This window comes from Neopelma chrysocephalum, unplaced genomic scaffold (genome assembly GCF_003984885.1).
Source record: "Neopelma chrysocephalum unplaced genomic scaffold, ASM398488v2 Primary Assembly neopelma1_24, whole genome shotgun sequence".
In the NCBI taxonomy this organism is placed as follows: Eukaryota; Metazoa; Chordata; class Aves; order Passeriformes; family Pipridae; genus Neopelma; species Neopelma chrysocephalum.
In genome coordinates this window covers 23,382,394-23,407,337 of record NW_020897693.1, presented here as the reverse complement: position 1 = coordinate 23,407,337, position 24,944 = coordinate 23,382,394, and the positions used below count along the sequence as shown (strand labels likewise).

At 44.2% G+C, this 24,944-nt stretch overlaps 3 protein-coding genes across 8 annotated transcripts in view; 2 read left to right on the top strand and 1 right to left on the bottom strand.

Moving 5' to 3' along the window:
• ZFYVE26 (zinc finger FYVE-type containing 26) overlaps positions 1-9,096 on the top strand; it is a 48,902-nt gene extending 39,806 nt beyond the window's left edge. For 2 of the 3 annotated variants that reach the window (XM_027708384.1, XM_027708380.1), the window contains 7 exons: positions 937-1,134; positions 1,438-1,640; positions 2,529-2,670; positions 3,225-3,284; positions 4,574-4,756; positions 5,583-5,627; positions 6,696-9,096. In XM_027708384.1, coding sequence (XP_027564185.1) covers positions 937-1,134; positions 1,438-1,640; positions 2,529-2,670; positions 3,225-3,284; positions 4,574-4,756; positions 5,583-5,627; positions 6,696-6,905 — 1,041 coding nt within the window. In that variant the 3' untranslated portion in view covers positions 6,906-9,096. The remainder of the gene's footprint in view (positions 1-936; positions 1,135-1,437; positions 1,641-2,528; positions 2,671-3,224; positions 3,285-4,573; positions 4,757-5,582; positions 5,628-6,695) is intronic. The other variant, XM_027708392.1, reaches the window with a different exon arrangement.
• A 784-nt stretch (positions 9,097-9,880) lies between these two features.
• LOC113981159 (retinol dehydrogenase 12-like) lies at positions 9,881-18,762 on the bottom strand. Its single transcript, XM_027708404.1, has 7 exons — positions 18,456-18,762; positions 17,586-17,704; positions 16,439-16,594; positions 16,042-16,146; positions 15,384-15,593; positions 13,350-13,539; positions 9,881-11,435 (listed from the first exon to the last, which is right to left on the bottom strand). Exons 1-7 carry the CDS (start codon positions 18,533-18,535, stop codon positions 11,333-11,335), a joined length of 963 nt encoding a protein of 320 aa, XP_027564205.1. The 5' UTR covers positions 18,536-18,762; the 3' UTR covers positions 9,881-11,332.
• A 444-nt stretch (positions 18,763-19,206) lies between these two features.
• The window catches only part of VTI1B (vesicle transport through interaction with t-SNAREs 1B), a 15,007-nt gene continuing 9,269 nt past the window's right edge, over positions 19,207-24,944 (top strand). For 2 of the 4 annotated variants that reach the window (XR_003538322.1, XM_027708353.1), the window contains exons 1-2: positions 19,207-19,356; positions 23,879-23,937. Coding sequence is in view for 2 of the 4 variants with exons in the window: in XM_027708353.1 (XP_027564154.1) it covers positions 19,242-19,356; positions 23,879-23,937 (174 nt within the window). In the remaining 2 variants the exon portion in view is untranslated. The remainder of the gene's footprint in view (positions 19,357-23,878; positions 23,938-24,944) is intronic. The other 2 variants (XR_003538324.1, XM_027708366.1) reach the window with 1 other exon arrangement.

Genomic DNA, 24,944 nt, shown 5'->3' with positions numbered 1-24,944 from the left:
CAATTTGATGGGTAATTTTTGGCAAGGAAACTGGTAGTGATCATGCAAACTAGAGAGCAGAGTATGTTACCCTGAAGCTGTAAGGTACTGAGCTTCTGATGAAACATTTTGCAGTTGGTTGGAAACATTTTATTTGTATACTTGTATCTTATTCTGAGATTTAAAACAAAAAAATCAAAAAATTTCATATCAAGTCTTTAAAACATATATGCAGGCCATGTTGACACATATTAATGTTACTATGAAAAGAAGCATATGTGAGGCTGCATTCGCAAGACCATAGTCAAGAGAACAAGGGAAGTAAATATCCCCCTCAGCTCACTACTTGTGGGGTTTCATCTGGACTACTGTGCCCAGTTGTGGGTTCTGAAGTACAAAACAGACACTGTCAATGTGGAGCAAGTTTAATGGAAGGCCACCAATGGCTAGGGGCCTGAAGCACATGATGTAAGAGGAGAGTGATAGAGCCAGGTTTTTCCAGGTGGAAGGAGGCAAGAGGAGATCTATGTGCTGTTTTCAGCTACCAAGTGGGTGATTAGAGGGAAAATAGAGCCATGCTTATCTCACATGCGCCCAGTAAAAGGGTAAGAGACAGTGGACACAGTCTGAAGCAAGGGAAATTCCAACTGGATATAAAGAAAACTTTTAAGGTTTTTTTCAGTGCGTGTATTTAGACATGGGAACTGGGCTGCAAAGAGGCTGTTGAATCACCCTACTTTGTCATGCTCAGAAAATAACTGGACAGGTCCAAGAACAATGTGACCTAACTTGGAAGTCATTCTTTGAGTGGTGTTTTGAACAAAATTACCTCGAGAGACTCCTTTCAATATAAATTAGTTATTAATTTTATGATCTCTGTCACTTAATATTCCTTTATGTTACATAAGGAAAATAAGCTACAGTGGCTATGCTTCAAGCTAATTTTCGTTTGTGTAGGAATCCCCATCAGAAGTGTTTATTGAAGGGATCTTCATTCCAAGTTATGAAAGTGGAAAACTGCATATGCTGGAGAACTTGCTGGAAACCATTGATCCAGGATTGGAGAGCTGGGGAGTTTACTTGATTGCAGCCTGCAAACACTTGCAAAGAAAGAACTATTACCATATTCTGTATGAGCTGCAACAGTTCATGAAGGTAAGTTGAGGGACAGCGCCATCTTTTTCAGTGAAATGTTGAATACTGTCAGACTTTGGGTGATTTACTTTGGTGGAAATCTCCATGTTGGACAAGTATATTTTTGCTACTTTACGGTCCTAAAAAACAGATAGAAAGGCTGAGCCTCACTGAAGCTGACCTGCTGTTTGTGTCATAGATCTGACACATTGCAGTAACTTAACTGTGCTTAGAAGAAAACAGAGCATTACCTGCTTTGTGTGAGTGCTTTAGTACAGACAACGATTAGTTTGGTCCATCTGATCTTCAGTACATTTTTTCTAGGATCATGTCCGTGCTGCAATGACCTGCATTAGATTTTTCACTCATGGAGCAAAGTCTTACACTGAACTGGGAGGAAAACAGACATGGCTTCTAAAGATCAAGGACCACCTCAAAGTCTACCTGCAGGAGGTCTCAAGAAGTTCAGGAAGGAAAAAAATGGCATTCACTTTTCGGAAGAAAATGTCTGCTACAGATGTGTCGAGGTATCTATAAACAAAAAGTTCAGTTATAGGAGAGGGGAAATTCAGGCTTTAGACTCTTTTTTTTTTATTGGTTGCAAATTTATCTATTTTTTTAATAAGTTGGCTCTAGCTAACATATGCTGGTTGTGCCTGACCAAAATGCTCTATCACTCTATGACTTCTATGTAGTTATAAGTATAGGATTCCCATCACTTTTTCCCCCAACAACCCAACCCAGGAGGTTGTTGATTGTTTCTACTAAAAATATGTCTGTGTATCAGATTATCTTCCTTTAATTTAAAAACCAGAAACCCTACAGTGCATAGACAATTATACATTAATCCACAAGTTTTTTTTCTTTTCCTCTTCCTTTCCTCTCCAAAAAGCAAGCAGCTTTATGTGCTTCGCTGTCTACTGGAGTTAACTCACAACATTCAACTATGCACAAGTTATAGGTGCTAGAGATAATAGAATCCCTGTATTCAAAAATTAAAGTGTAAATTTAGCCAAATCTCTCACGTTCTTGGGGGTTTATATCTTGGTTTTCTTAGGGGCTTTTTTCTTTCTTTTTTTAGGCTAGACACTCACTTAAACTTGGGGGGGAGTGTGTGTGATGAGATGAAAAAGTGGGTGTGGATATTTATTTGGAATCCAGATTCTCTGGCTCACTTCTTTGAAATAATGTGAACAATTGCTTAACTTCAGCTTGTCGTGCATGTTAAGCACACAGATCTGAAAGGTAATCTCATTGCTGCAGACTTGGCTGCACAAAAGACAAAGTCAAAAAATAACTAAAATAATTCTTTATATCTTCTTTTGAAGTTTCTTGAAAAAATTAGTAAGTTCACAGAAATAATAATTGACACTTTCTCTATTGCAAAATAAAGTCAGAATTTTCTCACTCTCTAGGCACATCAATACAGTTGATCTGCAGATGGAAGTAACAAAATTCCTGCATCAGTGTGAGAGCTCAGGAACATCTCAAATGACAGGTTCCTCCTTGCCCACACTCTTTGGAAACAATAACATGAAAATGGATGTTGCTTGCAAGGTACTTATTGCTGTTTTAAAGACAGCTCTATTTTTCATCAACAATACTAACTTGATATGAGGGTTGAAGCATTTGATGGCTGGGGCAGCCAGTTGTGTTTTTCATGGGCAGGTTACTTATGCATGCATGCAACCCATCATTTATGAAAAGCTCATGATTTTCCTGAAAGTAGCAGAGAACATGAGAACTTGGAGCTCCTCTCCTCAAAGTTCCAGTTGTCAGAGGCAGAGGATCCCAAATACAAATAGTAATATGCCTTTTCACTATACATCCTATTGTGTTCTGAAGCAAGGCAAATACTGCCGCTATTCTAACCATTCTTAACTTTAGCTCATCTCCATCTCTAAGTTACCTAATATCCCACAGGGAATCAATCAGTGTGTGACAACAGACCCCATATTTGCTGTACTTGTTGGGATGGTGCTGTTTCCTGTTGAAGTAATGCATTGTCTTTTGACCTCTGGGCAAAATCTGAATTTGCATTAATATTATTTAACTGCATGTGATGAAAAAGGCATGTGCATCCCCAGACTTGTCTGTACCTCTCTTTTCAGGTCATATTGGAAGGCAAAAACATTGAGGAGGGGTTTGGGATTGCATTTAGAGTTCTCCAGGTATGGAAAAGCTTGATATAACAAGCAATATTATTACAAAGTAACTCCTGCAAGTAGCAATTGTTTAAACAAAAGCCCTTTTTTCTTTCCCCCAAAATGTATTTTAAACCCCAAAATGAAAAACCTCTTGTGAAGAAAAGTCACAAGTTCAAGTCTTACATGTCCATGTATTTGGAGGAAACTTGGTAAGGAAATTAAGATGCTGCTTCAGTAGGACATGTCCAAACTAATTAGGTCCTACAAAGGAATTAAGTACAGCTTTTCCTTTGCTGTGCACCTTGTTCAGTGCCTTAACACTGGCAAACCACAGTCATAGACATGTGTGGGGAGCTCTGACGTAGTAGCTCTCTGCAGTTCATGAGAGCCATGCAAAGACACAATGAGTACATAAGGCCAGGGCTATCCCTGTACTATTCTCCTGATTTGAGACAGCAAAGCTAATTAACTGGAAACTCTCTGGGGACCTCTCCTTCCTCATGTCTGGGTAGAAATTGAGGTACTTATCAGTCAGCATAGCTCATGAGCCTCAAAAGTTCTCAGAGTTTTTCTTATCCATATGGTAGGATGGTAGAGGAGGGCCACTTTTGGACAGAGGTGGCACACTGAAAGAGTATTTATGGATGTGGCAGGCCCTGCTCCTTCTTTCAGGTCACGATGTACAAGGCAGAACACCTGTTTGTAGCGAGATGAAGAGCCTTAGAAAAATAGCACTTCTTAGCAGCAGCAGTCGCTACTCCCCAGTAAAAATGGAGCAGCGAATCTAGCTGCCCAGCATAGCTTCTGTTTCCATCCTTTTTTTCTTGCCTTATTCATGGCAGGATCAGTCCACAATTTTTATCATCTCTTCCTTCATATGGGAGCTGGTCAGTTCATATGTACAATGGTCAGTTGCCTCCTGTTGCTTGGAGTACACAAAGGGTGACTGCTGGTCAGTGGCTGGAGAAATGTAGTGGGAACATACTAAATGAGGGAGAGGTGGGTAGGGACCTAGGAAAGATCTTTTGCCAGAAGAAATAAAACTGATTTTTTGCCACCCTGAAAAGAAAGTGTTAACAGCGCTCTTGTTCTTAAGCAAAATTGATTTTTACCAGTCTGGTTATAGAAAACCTTTCAGCCAACCCTGAGCATTAGTGACTGGAAGACCAGAGGCCCCCAAAACAGCTTTGACTTTTTGGAGCATGGTGTGCTATTTTGTCTTTAGGAGAGATTGTCTCAGTTGTATAGACTCCCTGTGAGAAAACCTGCTGAGAACATTAAACGTATTGCTCTAATATTCCAACTACCTCTAGGACTTCCAGCTGGAGGCTACAGAAGTGTACAGCAAAGTGGCCAAGCAGCTGGTGAAGCAGCAGAAGTACAGTGAGATCCGGCAGCTCCTGAAGTGTGTCAATGAGTCTGGAGTGGCAGCAAAAAATGATGGGGATAACATTATCCTAAACTGTCTAAATGAGTTCAAGAACATTCCTGCTGAGGTAATTCCATCCTGGATTGTGTCCCTTTTGAAGTAAAATGGGTATATACAATACTGCCTGCAGGGAAATTTGGTACTGCTGTGCTGCTCTTCTAATGAGTTTTTCAGATCTTCTGGCTCCGTACTTTGTGCATAGCTTAAAGGTGGGAGTGCGTGGTTTGCCTTATACAAGGTACACCGAGAGGAAACAAGAAGTAGCTGCATCATGCTCCTACCCTGCACTTCCCAAATGAATACCCATGGTAGGGAGAGAACCTTTGCTTCACAACATCCTGCCAAATGCTGCTGTTTGGAGTGGGAGGTGTTCCCTTCAATGAAGCTTCCCTGGCTAACACAGAGAATGTGTCAAGGCAGAAACCTTCTGCCTCCATAGGAGACAATTTTATGATTCCCTTTGCCTACCACAGTTTTTTTCCCATCACAGTGAAGGAAAGTGCCGCACTCTACTGTTCTATTAATTAGGTTAGGGGACACAATCCACCCTTTGGGTCAGGGTGGGCCATGGGGCCCAACTCCTGCTGGGGTGCAGAGAACCTGCAAATTCATTTCATGTAACATGAGCCATGTCCCTGGGGGACTCCCAGGCTCATAGCATTCTCTAGAGATACCCCATAGACATGGAAGGCAGGAGAAGCTGTGGTAGAGGGAAGAACTGGAATTTGTATTTTTTTGTATTTTCTACATCTGCAGCCTTTGCAGTTGGGACAGCGTAACTGCCTGCTGTGATCTCAGCAGCCCTTTCTGTTCACAGGGGTTTGATCCCTGATGGGGATTTGCAGACTATTGTCACTTTAAATGTGAACACCTTTTCCCTTCTTTGGATACAGGATCTCGATAATCTGATTCAGGATATGGACAGTGATGAAAACAAGGTAAGTAAAAGTACAGTAGAGGAACTCTTTTAGCAAGAGCTGAACAGCCAAGTCTTGGTCTACAGCCTGTGGGTTCTCTTTCACGATCTTCTTTCTCATCTTCATGCAAGCCAGATTTTTGAAGGCTACTTCCTAAATTGTAGAGATCATAGTGAATTCCTCAAGGCCCTGGCGTTTGTGACTGTAGAGCTGTGACATGAAGGTAACAACTGGTACTATCCTTGTTAGCAACTTCAGAGTCCTCAGAGTGAGAGCTAGGCATTTGCTATAGTGAGAGGAAAAGTATTTCAGAGAGGCACATTGGTGGGGGTTTTGGTTTTGTTACTCAACTTTTCACATAGGTGCATGTAAGTTTCTAGTAACAGCAGACAGCTAATGATGACCATTTCATCTTACTGTTTCAGGATTACACTGTTTTATGGTGATCAAGAGTTAGATGGTAAAACTTCTTCAATTCTGATATTTTTTTTCTCTTAGAGGAAGTGAGGCCTAAACTACTTTGTTTCTTTGCTAGCTTTCATAGCAGCCGGCCAAGCCACTGGAGAGTCACACATAAATATGTGAAATATAGATACATGTTTATAGAGGTGGCTGTGGCTCAGCGTTTGTGGATTCTTGTAGATCCTGGCATAGCTGGGAATGAAATCTTAAGATTTGTGACTGTCCTCTGTCCTACTACAAATGGGCTTTTAATTGTGCCTTTCTGTAAGATCTATCACCTGGAAGATGGGAGCTGTTCTAGAAACAGCAATGGAAGAAAATGACAGGTTTAGACTCCTTGCTATGAGGATATGGTAAATTAATGCACAAGATAGGATTTGTGATGCTATTTTCAAGGTCTTACAATAAAGGAATTTCTACAAGACACAAACGTAATAACATACAGCTGTCTGTCTGCCTTTTTCATTGGGATTTGCTTCATGCCAAATCTGTTTGGTAATATGGTACTACTACCACCTTGTAATACAGACTTCTGAACTGGGTATTTCCCATGAATCCTTGCTTAGGCTTGTTCAGTTACTTTACTACAGATTTCTAACCAAGGTCTGATTGCCTCTTCTGCTTCAGATCCAGGCCTACGTGATGTGTAACAAGCTGCGCTCTGCATATCTGGTCTCGGTGAGGCAGGAGAAGGCCAGAGCGGTGCAGCTGGTGCAGCACGTGCGGCAGCTGGCCGAGAGCAGCGGCGACGACGTTGTGAAGGCCATCTGTGCCCAGTGGCTCTCCGTGCACCAGCCCAAGATGAAAAATCGGCTTGCACAGGGCACCAGGAAGTAATAAGTAATTGACATTCACCATCATACAGGAGGAGAAGGCTTCAAGACAGCTCAAAGGTGTCTGGTTCAGTACTTCTTGGTAAAATGGAAGTCTCTTGACTCATGTTGGTGGGAAATGGGTGCTGCTAATGTGCCTTTGGTGGGGAGGGAACTAAATTACAAGTGCCAGTCCTGTATTTTGACACAGTCGCTACCTCAGGGTGTTTTTTGGCTCTTTTTCTGACAGAGGTGGGGGGGGCAGTTTCAAACTGAACAGGCAAGGATTTAGGTGTATGAAGAGAGCACTTCTCTTTCTGTTTCTGATTTTGGCTTTTGGTTTTTTGTTAGTTTTTAATTTTTTTGGGGGGGTTGATATTTTTTGAAAAGCACTGAACTTAATAATATGGGGTTTATTTTTTATCCAGAAAACATGTAGAGAGGACAGAAAAATTTTATCAACTCAATGTAGCCTAGAGGATAAACTTTCTGATTATGGGTTTCCTGTAAAATTTTTCAAGATTGGAGAGATCTTCTGTTACAAAGACTAAAATTCAGAGATTTTTTTTTTAAGCCTCTATACAAACCATTGCTACTTCTTTTTTTTTTATTATTCCCTCTACTAGTACAATGTACCCAGTTTCTTTAGTTTGTTTGAAAAGGTAGGAACTGATTCTTTATAGCAGGTTTGTACTTACCAGTCACACTGTGTGATGTGTGCCACACATATGGCACTTCAGTCCTCACTAGTTGAATGAAGCTATAAAAGACATATGCTGTAAGGGGAGTACAAAGGGAAAATAAGCCTTTAAAATATCTGAAAAATCACGTACCTCTTTCTTTGCTATGGCAATACCCAAAAAATTGTTGTCATGCAGCTTTATGACTGAGTAGTTGACAGTAAACTTCCACAGTTTTTCATCAGGTATAGCAGAGAATATTGGATAAAGCAAGCTGTGGCAAAATTCAACAGGTGGTCTTCTATCCCTGTCGCACAGGGATTTATTTATTTATTACCAGAATAATCTGTCCCTGTTAAGTACAATAGAACACCAAACTGGACCTACTGTATAGACAGGCTTTGCTCTGGAAGTGTTAGGTTAATCAGTTTTATGAAAAAAGCAGCAGTCTTCATATAATGGCTGTGTAATGAGGGATGCTGAAAAAAGCAGCTGCTTCCCTGCAACTGTGACTGGGACATGAAAAATTAGCAGAAGTGTGGTAGACAGTAGTATGACCTTCAAAAAAAAGAAAACCAGAACAAAACACAACAGTTTGTGTTCACTGTTTACATATATTTCAGCAGAAGTAGGAAAACTAATTCACTTTTTTGTTAAAAAGTTGTTTACTTCAAAAGAAATGACAGGTTTTCTGAAGTGTAACTGAATTGTAAATAGTTTTATTACATAAAATAATTGAGACTGTCAAGTAAGAGTTTTGCACTAACCCCAAGCTCACTGTAATGAAAGAACAGACTTTCATGGTATTGGAAAGGATTTGGTCCATCTTCAGGGTTTCAAGAGCAGTGCCCCACTGACACAAACACCTCTCTTTGGAGGCACTCTGCTCACTAGAACAGAGCTAGAAATGTCTGAGTAAAGCAGTCAGAAATGACCACATGGAGCTTTCAGAATCCCTTGACCACAGATTTACATTATCCCATTAGTGAGCAGTACTAATGAAAGCTTTTGCTTCCTTGGCCAGACTGACGTAGCTTTCCATCAGCTTACAGCCGTTAGGCTAATCCTAAAACGTGACACTACCTATGTCTTCAATCGTTTTTAAATCTCTAATTATGGGGAGGAGGTTTTACTGTTTGTGGGTATCCAGATCTGCATTTCTGTAACACCTTTTCTGCTCGAGTTCCTTCAGCTGTACAGAGCACAGAGAGTGGAGTTTGCTGTGCAGACCTGTCAGTTCCATACCTGCCTTTCTTCCTGACCTCTTTGCACTGTACCTGATGCACTTTATATAGTGTTTGCTGTAATTTGATGTTCTTAACCCAGAATCATAGGGATCTTTCTCATACCAGCAGAACCTGGAATTTTGATCCTGACTAGCTGCCTTGTGTCACGAGTAGTGCAATTATCAAGGGGGTTTGAATTTTTGTCAGCAAAAAGGGATTGACTACTGCCAGTTAAAAAGAACTTCTCTGTTAATGACTAAGGTTTGTTTACAATGATAAAAGAGAATAAAGTATTGTGACTGTTAATGTATCTCCTATTTAATTTTTATCTCAGCATAGCTGGGGGTCTCTTTCTTGATCTGCATTTTGCTTTTGCCTAGGCTTAGCAAAGTAATTAGAAGGGGGATAATTTTTCTGTTGTGCCAAATCTGCTACAGTGTCCTCAACATTTAGATCAATTGGAACGTCACACCTTTAGAAGTCCTCCCAGTAGCTAGGTAGCTAGTTCAGCCTCATACGTGTACTTAGTAATCCTCTTCAGAGAGCTTTGCTAGTTAATCTAACTCTTCCTTACAAGCTTCCCTTTGACACAACTAAATGAGCTTTAGTTCCCTCATTTTTTTACAGATCAGCTGAGATGTATAAATGACTTGCTCAAGGTCAAAATGAGTGGGTGTCTCTCTATGGAAATGTGTAATTTAATATGTCTTAAGTTAAATCCACAATTAGACTTCTTTGCGAAGAGCATTGACCTGCAAGGGCAAAAATATTTCACGCTAGAGACACTTTCTGCTTTTTAAAAAATGGTTTCTCTTGCTCCTGAAAACTACTTTCAAGATCAGAGAATCACACAGAGAAAGGAAGCCTAGTCTCCAATGCTAGGAAGCATTCTACTGCTACACTGTAGTTGTGGATTTAGCTTCATAATCGGGGTGAAGCAGAAAGAGAGAGGGAAAAAAGAGTGACAGGGAGAAACACAAATGGACTCTGAAATGTTACCTGAACTGAGTTCTCTACATTAGTAAGGCAGGCGCAGATAATAGCAACACCAAATAAACTGATTCAACATTTCTGAAAGAAGATACGGTCTCCTGTTGTAAAAGGAAAATAGCTTTATTTAGTATTGCTCAGAGGTAGCACAGGACTGATCTGCATAGATAACATCCAGACAGAAAAAATTAGAATTAGCATTTGTTTCCCAAAACTGGCAGTTGGTCAGAGTCGCAGGCTCATATGCAAGTCCAAAAATTTCCAGACTTCTTTTCAGAAGCAGAAGATAATCCAATGAGATGTGGCACTTGGTTTCTGACTGCTTAACTCTTTCAGAAATAATCTCTGATTATGGATCAGACTCTAGCAATTTGCACCCAAGTAGCACTAGAGGTCCAAGGGAGCAATCCCATTGCTATGTGGACTGACCCAGCTGCCCTGTGGAAGTGCAAGCTGTGTGGTCCTGCTCAGGCAGACTGCCAGCCAAGGCCAGCCAAGGCCAGTAACTGCTGGGCAGACAAATGCCAGGATTTCTGTATATCTTACCTTCCTGTGCTGTAGCTAGCTCAACCATAATACCAAGATAGTCCCAACTCCTGCTTCAGCTATTTAGCTCAGCAGTTTGGTGTCATTTAAAGCTCAAGTCTCAGCTGAAGTTGTTTAATATTTTTTAACATGGTTCAGATGTTTTTTACTCGCTGTCTTTTCTAGGTTCTATAGTCCTTTGAAGTGCAGCTGGGGGGTTTACTGTGACAATTTTTACACCATCTTTGCTCAGTGTTTCACAGGAGAGATGCTGATTTCTTTAGTAAGATAACGTGGCCATGCACAATTCCAGCGCTCCTGCAACTTTTAACCTCCCAGTCACCTGCATTGAGACCTGAGTTCTCAGAAGATATGCCCAGCCCTCAGTGAACTTAATGCAATTAGTGGGCACTTAGGGCCAAGATACCTCAGTGGCTAGAGTCCAGCTACTTAGAGAGAAAAATTATTCCACTTAGAAACTTTACCTATTGCTTGGCACAGAAAGGCCCACACCTGTTCCTGTGTGCTTGAGAGCATTTGTATTGCATTTACTTGCCAGAAAATTCAATATCCTAGAGTACTTTCACTCTGCCAAGTCAAACTGTAGGAACTGAACATAACCTTAGATCATAAGTTTAGAGTCCTACCTTTTTACTATTGCTGTTAGGAAAGAAAACACAACCAAACTTTATTTAAGGTGATTTTTTTTTCTTCACAATCTAAACCTAAGACTGCAACCTCCCTTTCTATTCTAAAGCCAGAGGACAATAGTCTTGGGCTGTTGTGTGAGATACCAAGCAAAGGTTGCTCCCTGTATCAGTGCTTTAATTCTCCAGCTAGGAAGAGGGAGTGATTGCTTACAAATCTCAATTCTTAAGTGTAGTATTCCAGAAATTCAAAGTAGGTTGTGCCCACAGAGCCATCATTGGGGCAGCTGAATTACAGCATTCTACTCCTGAGGTCTCTCATCAGTGCTCTTCCCCAGAGAAGCTTCACTGGATTCAGCCAGGTACACAGGAGGTCTGCGCTGCTCAGTCCCACTGGATGCCAAGGAGCTCACAGCTCACGTTCCAGAGCTTCCTTGCTGTCTCATCATCCCGGCCACGTGGAGATATGTATGCTGGCTGGCAATCACTGTAAGAGGAACATTCTTTTAATTTGTTAAGTCAAAGATCTTCATCTGCATTAGCACACTGAAATGTCTGTGTTAAAATAAGGGAGTTGCTTTCTATCAGTTTAATTCAAGACCAGTTGAAGAACGGTGGGAAGCTATACAGCAAATGAGCAAGGGTTGGTGCTAAGCCATCATGAGAAAGCTTTTAAGGAAGAATCTCTCCCAACAGCACCAAGAACTGACGAACAAGTCTAATTTTATCTGTTGTTTTAACTCTTAAAGAAATCTCTTTAGTTTACATTCTCATTAATACCACTAAAATGGGCTATTAATGCTAACCCAGCTTCTTCAGGGCACCTTTTCTAGCAAACACTACAAAAAAGCCATTCAAACAGTCCTGCATTCTAAACTATTTATCCCATCCTATTCATCTCATGATATGCCCAAGAATAATCACACTGTAATAACCATGCATGGTTATCCCCTTTTCCATTATCCTCTGAACTGTGGCTCCTTTCTTCTCAGCACTCTGTCTGGAATAGAGATCCTGTGTTCTCATCTGTAATGCTAGATTGTGCAATAAGTGGGAGTTTCAGAGCACAGAGGAAATGGCATCTTGTAAGGTTTCCATTCAGCCCAGTGTTTTCAGAACTCCAAGTGCACAGTCTTTGATGTTCCTGAAATGACTCTGGTGGACTCCACCTCTCTTCTTGTAGCATGCAAATTCCTTTCTTAATGTCTGTACTTGTGCTTTATACTCTGTTGCCTGGAAAGTGAAAATGATTTTAGGCTAGTCCAATGGTAATTGTGAATTACTGTTGAAGCTACTAATTTCCCACCAAGTCCAAAACTCCCTTTTTTTCTGAGTTTAAAATCCATCAGAGTTTTCTGTACTCCAGCACATAAATGCTACATTTTTATCCTGGGATGGACAGTCATTCAGGGAAGATTAAGACATCTATTTATATGTTCAAGTCTGATTAAGATACTACAAACTCCCAAATAAAGATCAGGCAAAGTCATTACAGAGACTAATCTGGTCACGAATCACAAGAGGAAAGCTCTGCAAAGACACAAAGGCTCCAAAGGCATCCATGGGAGGGGGGTGAGGGGAAGACAGAAAAATTTTCACATTCATTTCCCAAAAAATGAGATTGTTACAGTTCTCTGCACCCAGTGGGAAGTTGACAGACATATCTGCATGAATTTGTTCAAATGGCAGTCTTCAAATCTAGGATGATGATGATTTGGAACTGCTCCAGGCTGTAGCTTTGGTGATGGGAAAAGCCATGGCTGTGCAGGGTCCTGGAGTAAGTCAAAGTAGCCAAGAAATAACAGGTTTTGTAGTGGGAGCTACACAAGACCATTTTCAGGATAGAGTGACAAGTGTCCCAGCAGGAGTCCCTGCCAGCTCATGGGTCTGTCACACTGCAGAATCAAGTTATTTTGTCACATGCCAGACCTGAAAATCTCACCTCTTAGCTCTACAGCTCCATCAGCCCTCACAGCTACCTGGGAGCACAGGCCCCTTCTGCTCCAGTGGGGTGAAACTACAAAGAGAACCGAAGTGGTCTTTCCAGAATTGACTCAAGTGACCTCATTAACTGAACAGTTCTACAGAAAAGTGATTTTTCCCAAGTCTCAGATCAGATTAAAGCTCTGAGCATGTGACAGCCGTTCCTGTACTTTGAGTACATTGATATTCCTGGCACTAAAGGACCTGCTATTGCGTGAGGTGTTACACAGGTCAGGGATTTTTTCTAACACAATTGCAACAGAGCTGGCAGGAGTAATGTTCTAGTATCCGTCACCCTCAGTCTTACCAGACAGCCTCATACCCAGTCCCTTTTTAATGAAGAATGAGAGTAACTCTCATATTGCCCAGCCAACAAGGTAGCCTTCCACAGCGTATCACTACTTCAGCTTGCACCCACCTGAAATACTGTCCTGTCACAGAGTCTAGTTCCTCAGCTACTGCACAGTAGACACTGGTCTGAGCTCCTTCCCAAGGTGTCTTCAAGAAGAAGGAGAATATCTTCCACAGCCAAGTCATTAGACATGAATGCCGGACCAACTCAGAATAGACAGAACCAGGATGGAGAGCATTTGCTGTGACTTTAGTGCCTATGGCAAAATAAAGTAGTTCAGGACAAATCTATATGCATCAAAGTGTCTTTAAAAAGATATATATATATATACTCCTCAATTCTACCTGCAGATATTCTGTAACTTAAAGGAGGAGTCCAGACTTGGATACAGAGAGAGCTAAGGGAAGTCCTCTGTAGTTACTGCTTGCTGAATGTCATGGATACACTTGACCTTTTAACCAAACCAGCAGTAGTTTGGTAAAGGCCTGAGCCCTATCTGGGCCAAGAACTCCTCTAGAAAACCCACAAAGAGGACAGTGAGCATTAGTGCACAGGAATTTGGAAGAGCATCATGCAGTTAACACAAGTAGCATGTGGCTTTTCCAAGACTGATTTATCAAGGAACAAAGAGAGTTGTGGATATGAGTCTCATGTGTACCTTTCCCACTGTATGCAATTTGACTACAAGCCAACCACTTTATTCCACGAGTATGACAGCCAAAGTGAGCCTTCTCTGAGCTCTCCCTACCAGACAGTGTGACTGCATGGTGACGATCTCCCCTTGAGCTGAGTCACTTCTCCAGGTTGCTCCTCAAGGCAGAGACCTTTTCGTAACAGCATACCTTTGGATGAGCCCATCTGGAGCTGAGCCCAAACTGCAACTGGACTGCACACCAGGTGACCCTCCCCTTGAGCATGGGTGCCTCTCAAGGTTTAGAGATTCCTTACCTGAGACTAAGAAAGCCTTCCTTACCCAGGCAGAGAGACCCTTGCTTGCAACAGATCCTCAGTAAGTGACTGATGGCATGCTGAATTAATACTGAGGAAACATTACTAATCCATATAGCTACTCAGTAATAATTACTATAAACTTTGTATAAATAATTCCATTAGACATAAATCATTGTCCAAGTCTGAGACTAAGACTGGACCTAGCCGCATCTAGGCTCCCTAAGGAGTTTAGAAAGCCAGGGGGTCCAATCTGAACTTCATGACTCAACAGGAGGGTCTTCCTTACCCTTTGTGTTTCTAGACCTGTGTGAATCATTCTAACTCAACTTTTCTTAATAAATTTCTTCCACGTAGTGAGTAATAGAGTGAACCTTGCCATCGAACTTTGTTAAGTCATACTTTTATGACATCATGTTAAAACCACTTTTGCTAATACCTTTGATGGTGATTCTTTAAGCGTTCTAAATCACTCATCTGTGACACTGGAGCATCCCCTCGTTCCCTTCCAAACACTGCAGTCACTACATGCCTTCTGCAAAACAAAGTGCTAGAGGGCCCAAGTGCTAAAACAGCAGCAGTTTCCATCAGGCTTTTGAGAACACCTGTTTCTTTTGATTTACTCTAATAGTAATTTCCTAGGGAAAACACTGCTTCTGTTTTAGTAAATAAATACTACTTAAGTTGATGAGCGAATGACATGACTGTGACAGATGCTGTGACTTAAGAGGTACTGTCTAGTCTTATGCTTGTTCTACCACCCACCAACATTTAAGGCAACTGAGTGTGCATTAGCTTTTCTATTTGGAGACTGCAGTTGTAGTTCTGTTTTCAGCTTCCACTCACATACCACAACTGTCTGCATGGATGCAGCTAGTTTTTGACAAGCACCAAAGAAAAAGGACATACATTCAACTGTGCCAAGCTACTAAACTCTTCTGTCCTGTTGTTGTAAAGACAATTAGTGTTCGAAGTCTCCTGGTTCCACAGATGGGAGATACTTTCTTCCTGCAAAAAGCTCTCAGTGACACTTGCCTAAAACCACTCAATTTCTGCATAGTTGATTTCCGGACCTCTCTTCAATCCACTCTCCCCATCCACGGTGTACAAAAACCCAAGCAGAAAAACACTCCACTTGGCTCTGGAACTTGCCTTGCAGCCGCCTCGCCAGCTCCCGGGTGAAGAGCACATTAGCCAATTTGCTGTGACAGTAGGCGAGGCCACGATTGTAGCTCTTCTCACCATGGAGATCATGGAAGCGGATTCGGCCTCCATGATGAGCCAGTGAGGACACGTTCACTATGCGGGCTGGGGCAGACTGCTTCAGACGCTCCAGCAGGAGGAAAGTCAAGAGAAAATGACCTAAGGGTGAGACGAAAGGTCATCCTCTGAAGGGTCCCCCTGCTTGTTTATATGTTGTATCTTACTGCTGCCCTCATTTCAAGACCAGGAAAAACAAAACCCCCTGGAATTAACAGCTAAACTTTTTGGGGGCCTTCAAGTTCTGCTCCTCATCTTCAAAAAGTTGGAGCTGTCATACATTTCAAAATGTCCCAAGTAACATGTACAGATACTTAAACTGGATCCATGATAAGCAAATACACCACACTGCATCTCCGGAACTCTAATTCTGGCCTTCCATCCTTCCCCAAGAAGGAAGAATAAGAAAGAGAAAATCTGAAAGCAGGATTTTCCTTTGGAATTTTGCCACAGATATTGGTGTTGAAAGATGACAATCTTTTAGGTCCTTTCCAACCCAAACCATTCTGTGATTCCATATTGAGTATAAACATGATTCCACTGGCCTTACCAAGATGATTGACTCCCATATGCATCTCAAAGCCATCAGCAGTCTTGGAATAAGGGCATAACATTACCCCAGCATTATTAATGAGAATATGGAGTTCCTTCTCCTCTGCAAGAAACAACAGACATCCTTAATCAGGGAAACAGAGAATGAAGACAGACAGCACAAGTCAGCCAAAAAACGTCTTGCTGTCTGAGTTGCAGCCACATCGCCATAAAAAAAAAAAGGATAAGTCTCCTACCACAAACTAGCTCATGGCCTCTGACCTGCCCCTGCTGTGAACCACAGTACCCAGCATGGTACAGAGATACACAGGGCAGGGATTCAGCATTGGCTAGAAGAGCAGATGGCAGTCCTTGGTAAAATATTTTCACTGAAAAGAATGATCTAGAGACTGTACCTGCTAGAAATTTCTCAGCAAACTCCCGGATGGACTTCGTATCAGCCAAGTCCAGCTTTTTCACAATGACTTGCTGGTTCCCTGTCTCAGCTCGGATTTCACTGGCTGCAGCTTCTGCCTTTGCAATGTCTCTGCAAGCAATGATCACCCTTGCACCTGCAAGGAGGGGAGGGGAGAACAACAAGAACAGAAACAGATCACTGGAGCACGCTGGATGATCAAGGCTACAACAAGCAGGCTGACTATGCACAGCATTACGAACAATATATTTTTTCTTTGGGGAACTGGCATCAGTCAGGGGAGCAGCTGGAAGGGACAAAGCCTTTCCTACTATATGGTAAGCTACGATTTATCCAAAGGATGCTTTCAGACCAAGAAGAAACATCTGAAGTGCCTCTGTGCAGGTTCTTCCAGGTCAAGAGTACGTACCACAACACTGGTATGAGAGGGTTAATCTGCCCCTATAATGAGAATGTCAAATCAGGGGCACATAAAGGTACTTGGATACCAGCGTAATTTCTAAACGGATTGTGAACAGGTAGTTTAATCTTCTTATCAGTTACCCAAAAAACCAAATTAGCTTGAAACGTGAATAAGTAAAGCATACAGCAGTGGACCTGTAGCATTTCCCAGCTTCATACAAGCAGAACTGATCACTCTCAAGGAGAAAAGACAACGCAGAAAGAATCGTGCCTTGCAGAATATACCACTTAAGGCGTCTTTCTGCTGTGCCTTTTGCAACCAGACGTGCCTATCTCATATTGGCCTTTTTAGCCACCAACGCGCTTGCAACAAACGTGGGTAGAGCCCTTCCCAAATCTTTGTTCGCGAAGCCCAGCCATGATGATGACAAGCAGAACCTCCCCAGTCCTGTCAAACCAGTTGCAGTGCAGAGCATTTTCATGTACCCAAGGTACATTTTTGGAGTTCAAGCAATGAAACCAGTTGAGGAACTGGGGACTTGCACCTCAGTAGTTACAGCCTCTGGAAGACCAACACTTGGGCTCATCTGCAATAACTGTGGAATCAAATTGACTTCAATGTAAGCATGAAACACTCCTCCCTTAGGTCCAGAAAAGGGACTACTGGCACACAGGCACAGCCACCCCAGCTGCACAGGGATTCCTGCTGATGAACTGTGACTTGCCTCTCCGTGCGAGGTCTCTGGCAGTCTCCTTCCCGATGCCTGTGTTGGCTCCTGTGATTATCACCACCTTCCCCTCCATCTTTGCTGTCGACTTACACCGTCCTCCAGCGACATACCTCCTGCAAGAGGGGACGGCACCTGTCACCTCAGCATCCTTAGGGCGCTAGGGCCGGGGCTAAGCGCCCAGAGCCGCGGCGTTCGCCCCAACACTGGGGCTCACCGCTGCGCTCAGGGCCCCGGGGGTTCACGGGCGTCGTCACCTGGGGAGGCCGGTCACGGCCATGTCGCGACCGGGGCATCAGGAGCGCGCCCCGAGCCCCCCGCTTTGAAGAGCCAGGCCCTGCCCTCCGGCCCCGCCCGTGCGTCAAGTGGGACCACGGCTCCCATTGGCTGCGGCCGCGCGCTCCGGGCCTTTTGTCCAATGGGCTGCGCCGCCGCGCCCTAAGGAGAACACGGGCCCCGCCCCCCGATGCCCCTCCGCGAGCGCCGCCGGTGCGGGGCCGGGACAGACTCAGGGGAGCGCCGTGCGGGGCGGGGGGGGGGGCTCTGGCTGCCAGGGCTGAGCCCCGTCCCCCGAGCATCCCAGCTCCTGCCGTGAGCGCGTCAGTGGCACCGGAGCACTGAAGCTGGGGAAGCCTGAATGATTCCTGAGCGCAGCGCGGGCTGAAGAACGTGATTCCCGTTCTCCCGGCTGGAGAACGCACTCCCGCCACACGCACACGCACACGCGCACACACTGACTCACACGGGCGGGCACACCCGGCCGCCCTCAGACGCGACGCGCGCCGCCTCCGCGCCCCTCAGCACCCGCCGCCGCTCCGCGGGGCCGAGCGCGCGCGAAGACTCGGGGCCGCGCTCGGTAAGACGCACCTGATGTAGGGCGCTGCCACGTAAAGGAGGACGGGGACGGAGACGGCGGCGCCCAGTGCAGCTCCCCAGCAGTTGAGCATTGCTGCCGCCGCTACCCGCGCTCTGCTGGCGCCCGGCGCTCCGCGGCCGCACCACCGCCCTGCCCCGCCCCGCCCGGCACCGCCCGCCCGGGGCACGCCCACGACACCTCGGGACACGCCCCTCGCGGCACGCGGAGCGCTCCTGAACGAGCCGGCCGCGCCAGATGTTCCCGGGGCCTCCGGCGCCGGGCACTCGGCGGGGCGCGCTCCCCGGTGCAGGAGTGCCCCTGCCGGGAGTACCCGCGCGCAGCGGGAGGCCGGCCGGCTTCACGCCAGCAGCCCGCTGCTCTTTACCCCGGGCAGAGCACGGCTCCGACCCGCGTCCCTGTGTTCATCCTGAAGCCGCCGTCATACTCGCACTCCGCAGTTACTAAGCCGCGAAGTGTCTGCGGAGGCAGCGCAGCGGCGGCTGTCGGCAGCGGCGCTGGGAACACCTTTTTCACACCCCCTGCTGAGGTTTCTGTTATTCCCTCTCGCAGAGCGCAAGCAGTGATGCCCACGCAGGCAGGGCCGAGGCCCGGGAGCAGCAGGGCGGTGCCGGCTCCCGGTGCCGGCTCTTGGTGCCGGTGCGGTGTTGGCGGCGCAGGAGCGCCCCCGCGCGGGGCGGGCACTCCCCCCGGGACTGGAGCTCCCGGCAGGCAGCGCGGGGCGCCCCTGGTGCCGGAAGCGCCGGGCGGGGCGAGGGACCGTCCGGGGCAGCGGGGCCATGGCGGGCCGCGGGACGGGCTCCTCGGAGCACCTGGAGCGGCTGCACGAGATCTTCCGCGGGCTGCACGGAGACCTGAGGGGCGTCCCCGAGCGGCTGCGGGGCAGCGCGGCCGGTGAGGCGGTGGGAGAGGGCGGCCGTCCCACGGGGCCGGGGTGAGGGCACGGGAACGGGCGGGGCTGCCCCGGGAGCGGGGCTCGGCCGCTCCCTTGACACGACCGCCCCGGTCCCTGTCGCCGGGGCCGCGGTCCCTCCAACCGGGGCGGCCTCGCTGGCTGCGAGGCCCTGTCGGGGTCGTTCGGGTGCTGCTCGTCAGACAGACGTGTCTGTGTAGCCGCGGGGGGGCAAAGTCCCTCCGAGACACCCTGTGTGCGGGGAGATTTGCAATCGCAGGGATTCGGGACCTCGCTTTCGGTAGCGCCTGCTTGGAGGGGGCGGGTGGCCATGCCAGGTCTGGCCTCGCCATGTGTTGTTTTCAGCTGCTGCCGTGTCCTGGTGGCTTTGCAGGTGTGTGGCTTTACTGCCCTGGAGCAGCTCCTCTGGGCTGGCAAATTTCAACCCCAGAGCCAAGCGCAGCCGTGCTGGGCTCAAAGCATCACCTCTGAGGAGGTGGTGTTATTTGGATGTTGTTTTGTGCTGTTTCTAGTTGAACTGGAGTTGTTTAACCTGGAGAAGAGGAGGCTCAGGCATAACCTTCTCACTCTCTACAACTGTCTGAAAGGAGGCTGTGGCCAGGTGGGGGTTGATCTCTTCCACAAGGTAACAAGCGGCAGGACAAGAAGACCTGGCCTCAAGCTGTGCCAGGGGAGGTGCAGGTTGGACATCAGGAATACTTTCTTCACAGAAAAGGTGATTAGATATTGGAATGGACTGCCCAGGGAGGAGGTGGAGTCACTGTTCCTGGAGGTGTTTAAGGAAAGACTGGATGTGGCACTGGATCTAGTTGCCATGGTGGTGTTCACTCATAGGTTGGACTCAATCATCTCAGAGGTCTTTTCCAACCTAATTGGTTTTGTAACAACTGCAGTGCCCTTGGGGTTTTGGTTTTGGAGTTTTTTCCTTTTTGTGTGTGTATGTGTGTTGGGCTCATGTTTAAAATCTCATCGACAGAATTAAAATTAGTTTTTACTATCACAAGTGCCCACAAGCATCTGTAGAGCATTTCTTTACTGAAGAAGGTTTACATTTTAAATTACTCTTTTAAAAGTCTGGTTTGTGCACTTCCTATCCACAAAATAGAAAAAATCTATGTATCTAGCCACTCAAAGTGGTATTGGAAGCACAACCTGATTTTTTGGGTACTCTTTATATCACACCAGTGGCAGAACACTTCTCTGTAAGGCTTTATGCTTCTGATTCAGTTCTCGATATTTGGAGTGTTCTGAGAACTGAAAAGGGAAGTGATCTGACAAGAAGAATTTTACCAATGTTACTGAATGCCTCTGGTTAAACCCTTCTTATGAGAGACAGGATACGTGGCTGTCATGCGCTGCTGTAGCTCAGCTCGGGTTTTGTACCCCAGCAATGGGTAGGGTCTGTCATCCATGCTGTGCTCTCTCATCTCATTCTCCCACAGTTGATGAATTTTGTGTAGAATCATAAAAATGGTTATCCAGAATATACCAGGCTGTGCTAGATAACACAGGCTATGAAAAGCTTAATATCCTGTTTCTTACCTGGCTTTCTGTTTAATGAGTTAAATTCAGGGTCACAATCCTTGTCATCAGCATTTCCAGAAAGTTTGGTGCAAGAAAGGTGTTCAAACCTGCAAATAATTTCAAAACTGACTTAATTTCACCAGGATAAAAAGCGTAAGAGAAGAAATACCCTTTCTGGTAGAAATCCCTATTTCCCTGTAGAACAGGGAATGGTCAGTTTCTTGGTGAAATAAAACTTTGTCTCCTTGGAACTGGGGTAGTCTTGAGCAATGAATTCTGAGCCATTGGCTTAAGTGCAGTATTTGCAGGCAACAGGTTTTGTAATGCTTTTTTTTGTTATTTTTTTTCCCAACAGATTCCAAGTAATTGCAAGCTCAACTTTTAGACATGCTAAGGAATTTTACTATGACTGTTCTGCTCTTTAAATTTGTTCCTGCAAAAATCCTGATAATATTTTTTGAAAGTGTTTCTAGGAGAGTTTAAGATAAATCAGGAATTTGTCTATCTGGTGTAGGCATTCCACTCTCCTAATGTGTTTAGTTTGCTTCTTTTACTTATGGGAAGGGAAGTATATCTTTATTTTTTGAGTTATCTGATCCTGAAATATTCAGGAGATGATAAAAGGTACCTTGGAATACTCTTTTAAGATGATTGACACAGTCCAAAACTTGAGGGAAGACAGAATCTGTAGTCCTTGGGATGTCTTTGAGGATCAAAGGTTTGGAAATGCTGTTTCACTCTATATAAACAAGATGACAAATTCCTAACTTTAGAAACACTTTTTTTTTCCTTCTAAATTTGTAAGAAGCATTTTGAACAGCCTGAATCATTTCAAATACAGATATTTTCCTCTAAATTATTTCAGTTCGCTGTACTTTACAACTGAATCTGTTTCTAACTGATTGGAAATGAATCAGGTGAATGTTGATGGCCATGTGGATAGCACTGCTGTGGAGTGGGTACTTTTGCTGCATCTGTCTGTGCACTTTGAGTCACAGTTCAATCCGGAGGGGTGGGAACTGAACCCTTCAGTGTGTTTCACCATTTCTGTGCACTGGACAGATCCAGTGGAATGCTTCAAGCTACATTGCCAGATTTCTTGTTGGCTTATAAACAAAAAAGTTTCGAGCTGTTGCTGCTCGGCTTACCTAAACCACTCGGTGATGCTATCCCTTTTGGAAGCTGGCATTTCTTTGGCTGCATGTTCATAAGTGCAGCATCTTCTTGGTCCGCGCAGGGGACACGAAACGAGGAAATGCTGCTTTTCCAGTTCTGCGTCGGGTTTCCACAAGTTTGAGGCAGCAGTGGGTTTAAGAGAGCACTGCTTAAATTGGATTAGTGAAATGACCTGTATGGAACAAATTATTGACTTTCGAAGGCTGTTTGTCTGCACTTCATGATTTCGCTTGCAACCCAGCTACACAAACAAGGGCATCAGCACAATTGCGTATGGAAGAAGTTGAGGAGAGTGTATTTAGGAACCTTATAAGTCAGCATTTCCTCCTGAATAAACTGGGATGTGAAACTGTATTTCCTGATACCAGTTGGTGTCCTGATGTAGCTTAGTCTGTAATAATTCCTTGTGCCAAGTGAGAGCATAACTTCTTCTTAGATTATGGTTTTTAATTCTGTCTTAAGCTCTCTACAGTTCAAATTCTGGGGCTTAATATGAATTTGAACTGAGAAGGAAAGCCTACAGCTTAGGCGTGTTGTGTATGTGAGAGGAGCTATATAACCATGTTCTGATCACTTCAAATTTTTTCCTATTTTCTGTTGAGAGCTCAGTGTTTTAAAAACTCCTTCTTTTGCAGAGGACTGTGTTTACCAAAAGGTATTATCAAATAAGTTTTTTTACCGCAATGAAGTTTTTGTAATGTTGTATTTAATTTTGCCTTTAATCAAATTAGAGGAGTTTTACCAAGATGACAGTCTACATGTTTTAGTACCCAAAATTTTACTTAAGACTTGATTATACTCTTCTGAGAGAGAGATGAATTAAGCTAGGTGGATATTTGTCAGACTCCTGATAAAATTTGGTTTCATTTGCAGTACTCTACAAGAGTCTTCTGGTGTTCATCTTCAATTTTTTTGCAAAAGCTTACAGAACTTGTTTTGTCTCCATTGAGATAAGGGAATTTTCAGATTTATACTTTCATTGATCATGGATGCTAGAGAGATATGGTAGATTTTTAACACATGAAAAATACAAGTCTTAAGGTTTTGTTTAAAAATAGAGTAACAGCAGTGAAACCCATTCTTTGGTCTCCAAAGCCCTAGGCACATGGATCTTAGTAAATGACTGTCTCAAACAACTAAAATGTATAGTTTTGTTGGCTGATCCAAACAACTAATGTCATTCCAGAAGAGGGAGGCCTTTGGGCTTTAATCCATGAACCTGAGGTGATATCTTGATGGCATCTTTTATCTTAGAGAAGTCTAGAATGCTTACTGCATGTACTTAGGTACCTTATGACCGTGAGAATGCAGAGTACTGGGTCTGCCGGGAACTTCAGGGCTCACTTGGAAATGTAGATTGACTTGATGTTCTGTTCAAATCCAAATTATAGTTTCAGCCTTCAGTAATCTTGCCAAATACTTGCAAAAAATGATAAATATTTATGAGCTGTTCACCAATGTGTTCTGTTTGCTATTCTTCCACACTAAATATTTTTCAACACACAATTCTGTCAGTGGACATTGGGGGACAGTAGGTCAGAAAAATATTTCAAGTTTGGAAAATTACTTCTTTTGTCTACCAGAGGTAGTGGCCAGCATTTGGAAGAGTGGTTGCTGCTGTCTTGCTCCACTCTCTTTTGGAAAGTTGTCATAAGAACAGGCTGTTCCTGTTTGAGTTAAATTTTGACTTGATGTCTCTGTAATCAGCCACCTGTAGCAGCTTCCTTGTTTTTAATGGATTGAGTTGGAGCTCTGTTGTCATTTCTGTGTAGTTTATCTGATATACTTCTTTTTCTTTCACAGAGGAGAAGAAAAAACTGGTTCGAGAATTTGACGATAAACAGCGCGAAGCCAATGAGACAGTAAGTGTAAGACTGGGCTTCCGGCCTTCCTGACAGTGGAAATACTGTGGCCCTAAAAGGACAGTACTTCCAAATGTTAATTTTTTGGGGTTCTATTCTGGCAGGCAGATGTTTTATTTTTTTAATGTTTGATTAATTGCTCAGATAGGTGTGTCTGTTCATCAAGACTGTTGTATGTAACTATATAGATACATAAATATGACAAATATTCTTACGTGCATTTTGAGGAGTTTTTGAGTACTTGGTTTTGATAGCACCTTTGCTTTGTTGAACAAAGGAGAATGATGGAGGTGCAGTTGAAGTTCCTAGAGATTGTAGGGCAAGCATGTAGAGAATCTGCTGCTTGGATTTTTTTCCCCCTAATGTTGGTTTTAGCCCATCTGATCTTTCTAAACTAGTCTGATAGTTAAGTATCAGGGACCTTGAATATTTGAAACCTCTGTTGTATATGCTTGCTGGACAGCAGGTGATGCGAAGGAGCACCAAAGCAACCATGTGACTTGTCTTTTTAAACCAGACATTATGGATTAAGCTTTCTTTTCATATTCAGGTACTATTTGTTGGGTTGTTTTTGAGTCACCGCTGAACATGATGCTTCATTCCCCTAACTTCTGGGGCTTATTGACGGGTATCTGTGTAGGTGATGTATGAGTCATGGAGCTCATACTATGAGAGAGCTCATGTTGGCATACAGCTTTAAGCACTGTGAATTTGTTATAGCTGTCACTAGAAGCTGATGTGAAAATTCGTGCATCCAAAATCTCAGGATTTGGAAATCCTAGCTCCAGTTGCCAAGCTTGGATGGTCAAAGTGTGAATTCAGTGGCATGGCTACCTGTGCAATGGATCCAAATGAGGAGAAGGCTGAGGTACTCAATAACTTGTTTACCCCAGTCTTGAATGGCAGCCTCGTCTTCCCACGCCTCTCGAATGAGTGGACTGCAAGATGAGGATTGGGGGAGCAAAGTCCTTCCTTTAGGGCATGACCAGGTTCATGACCGCCTAAGA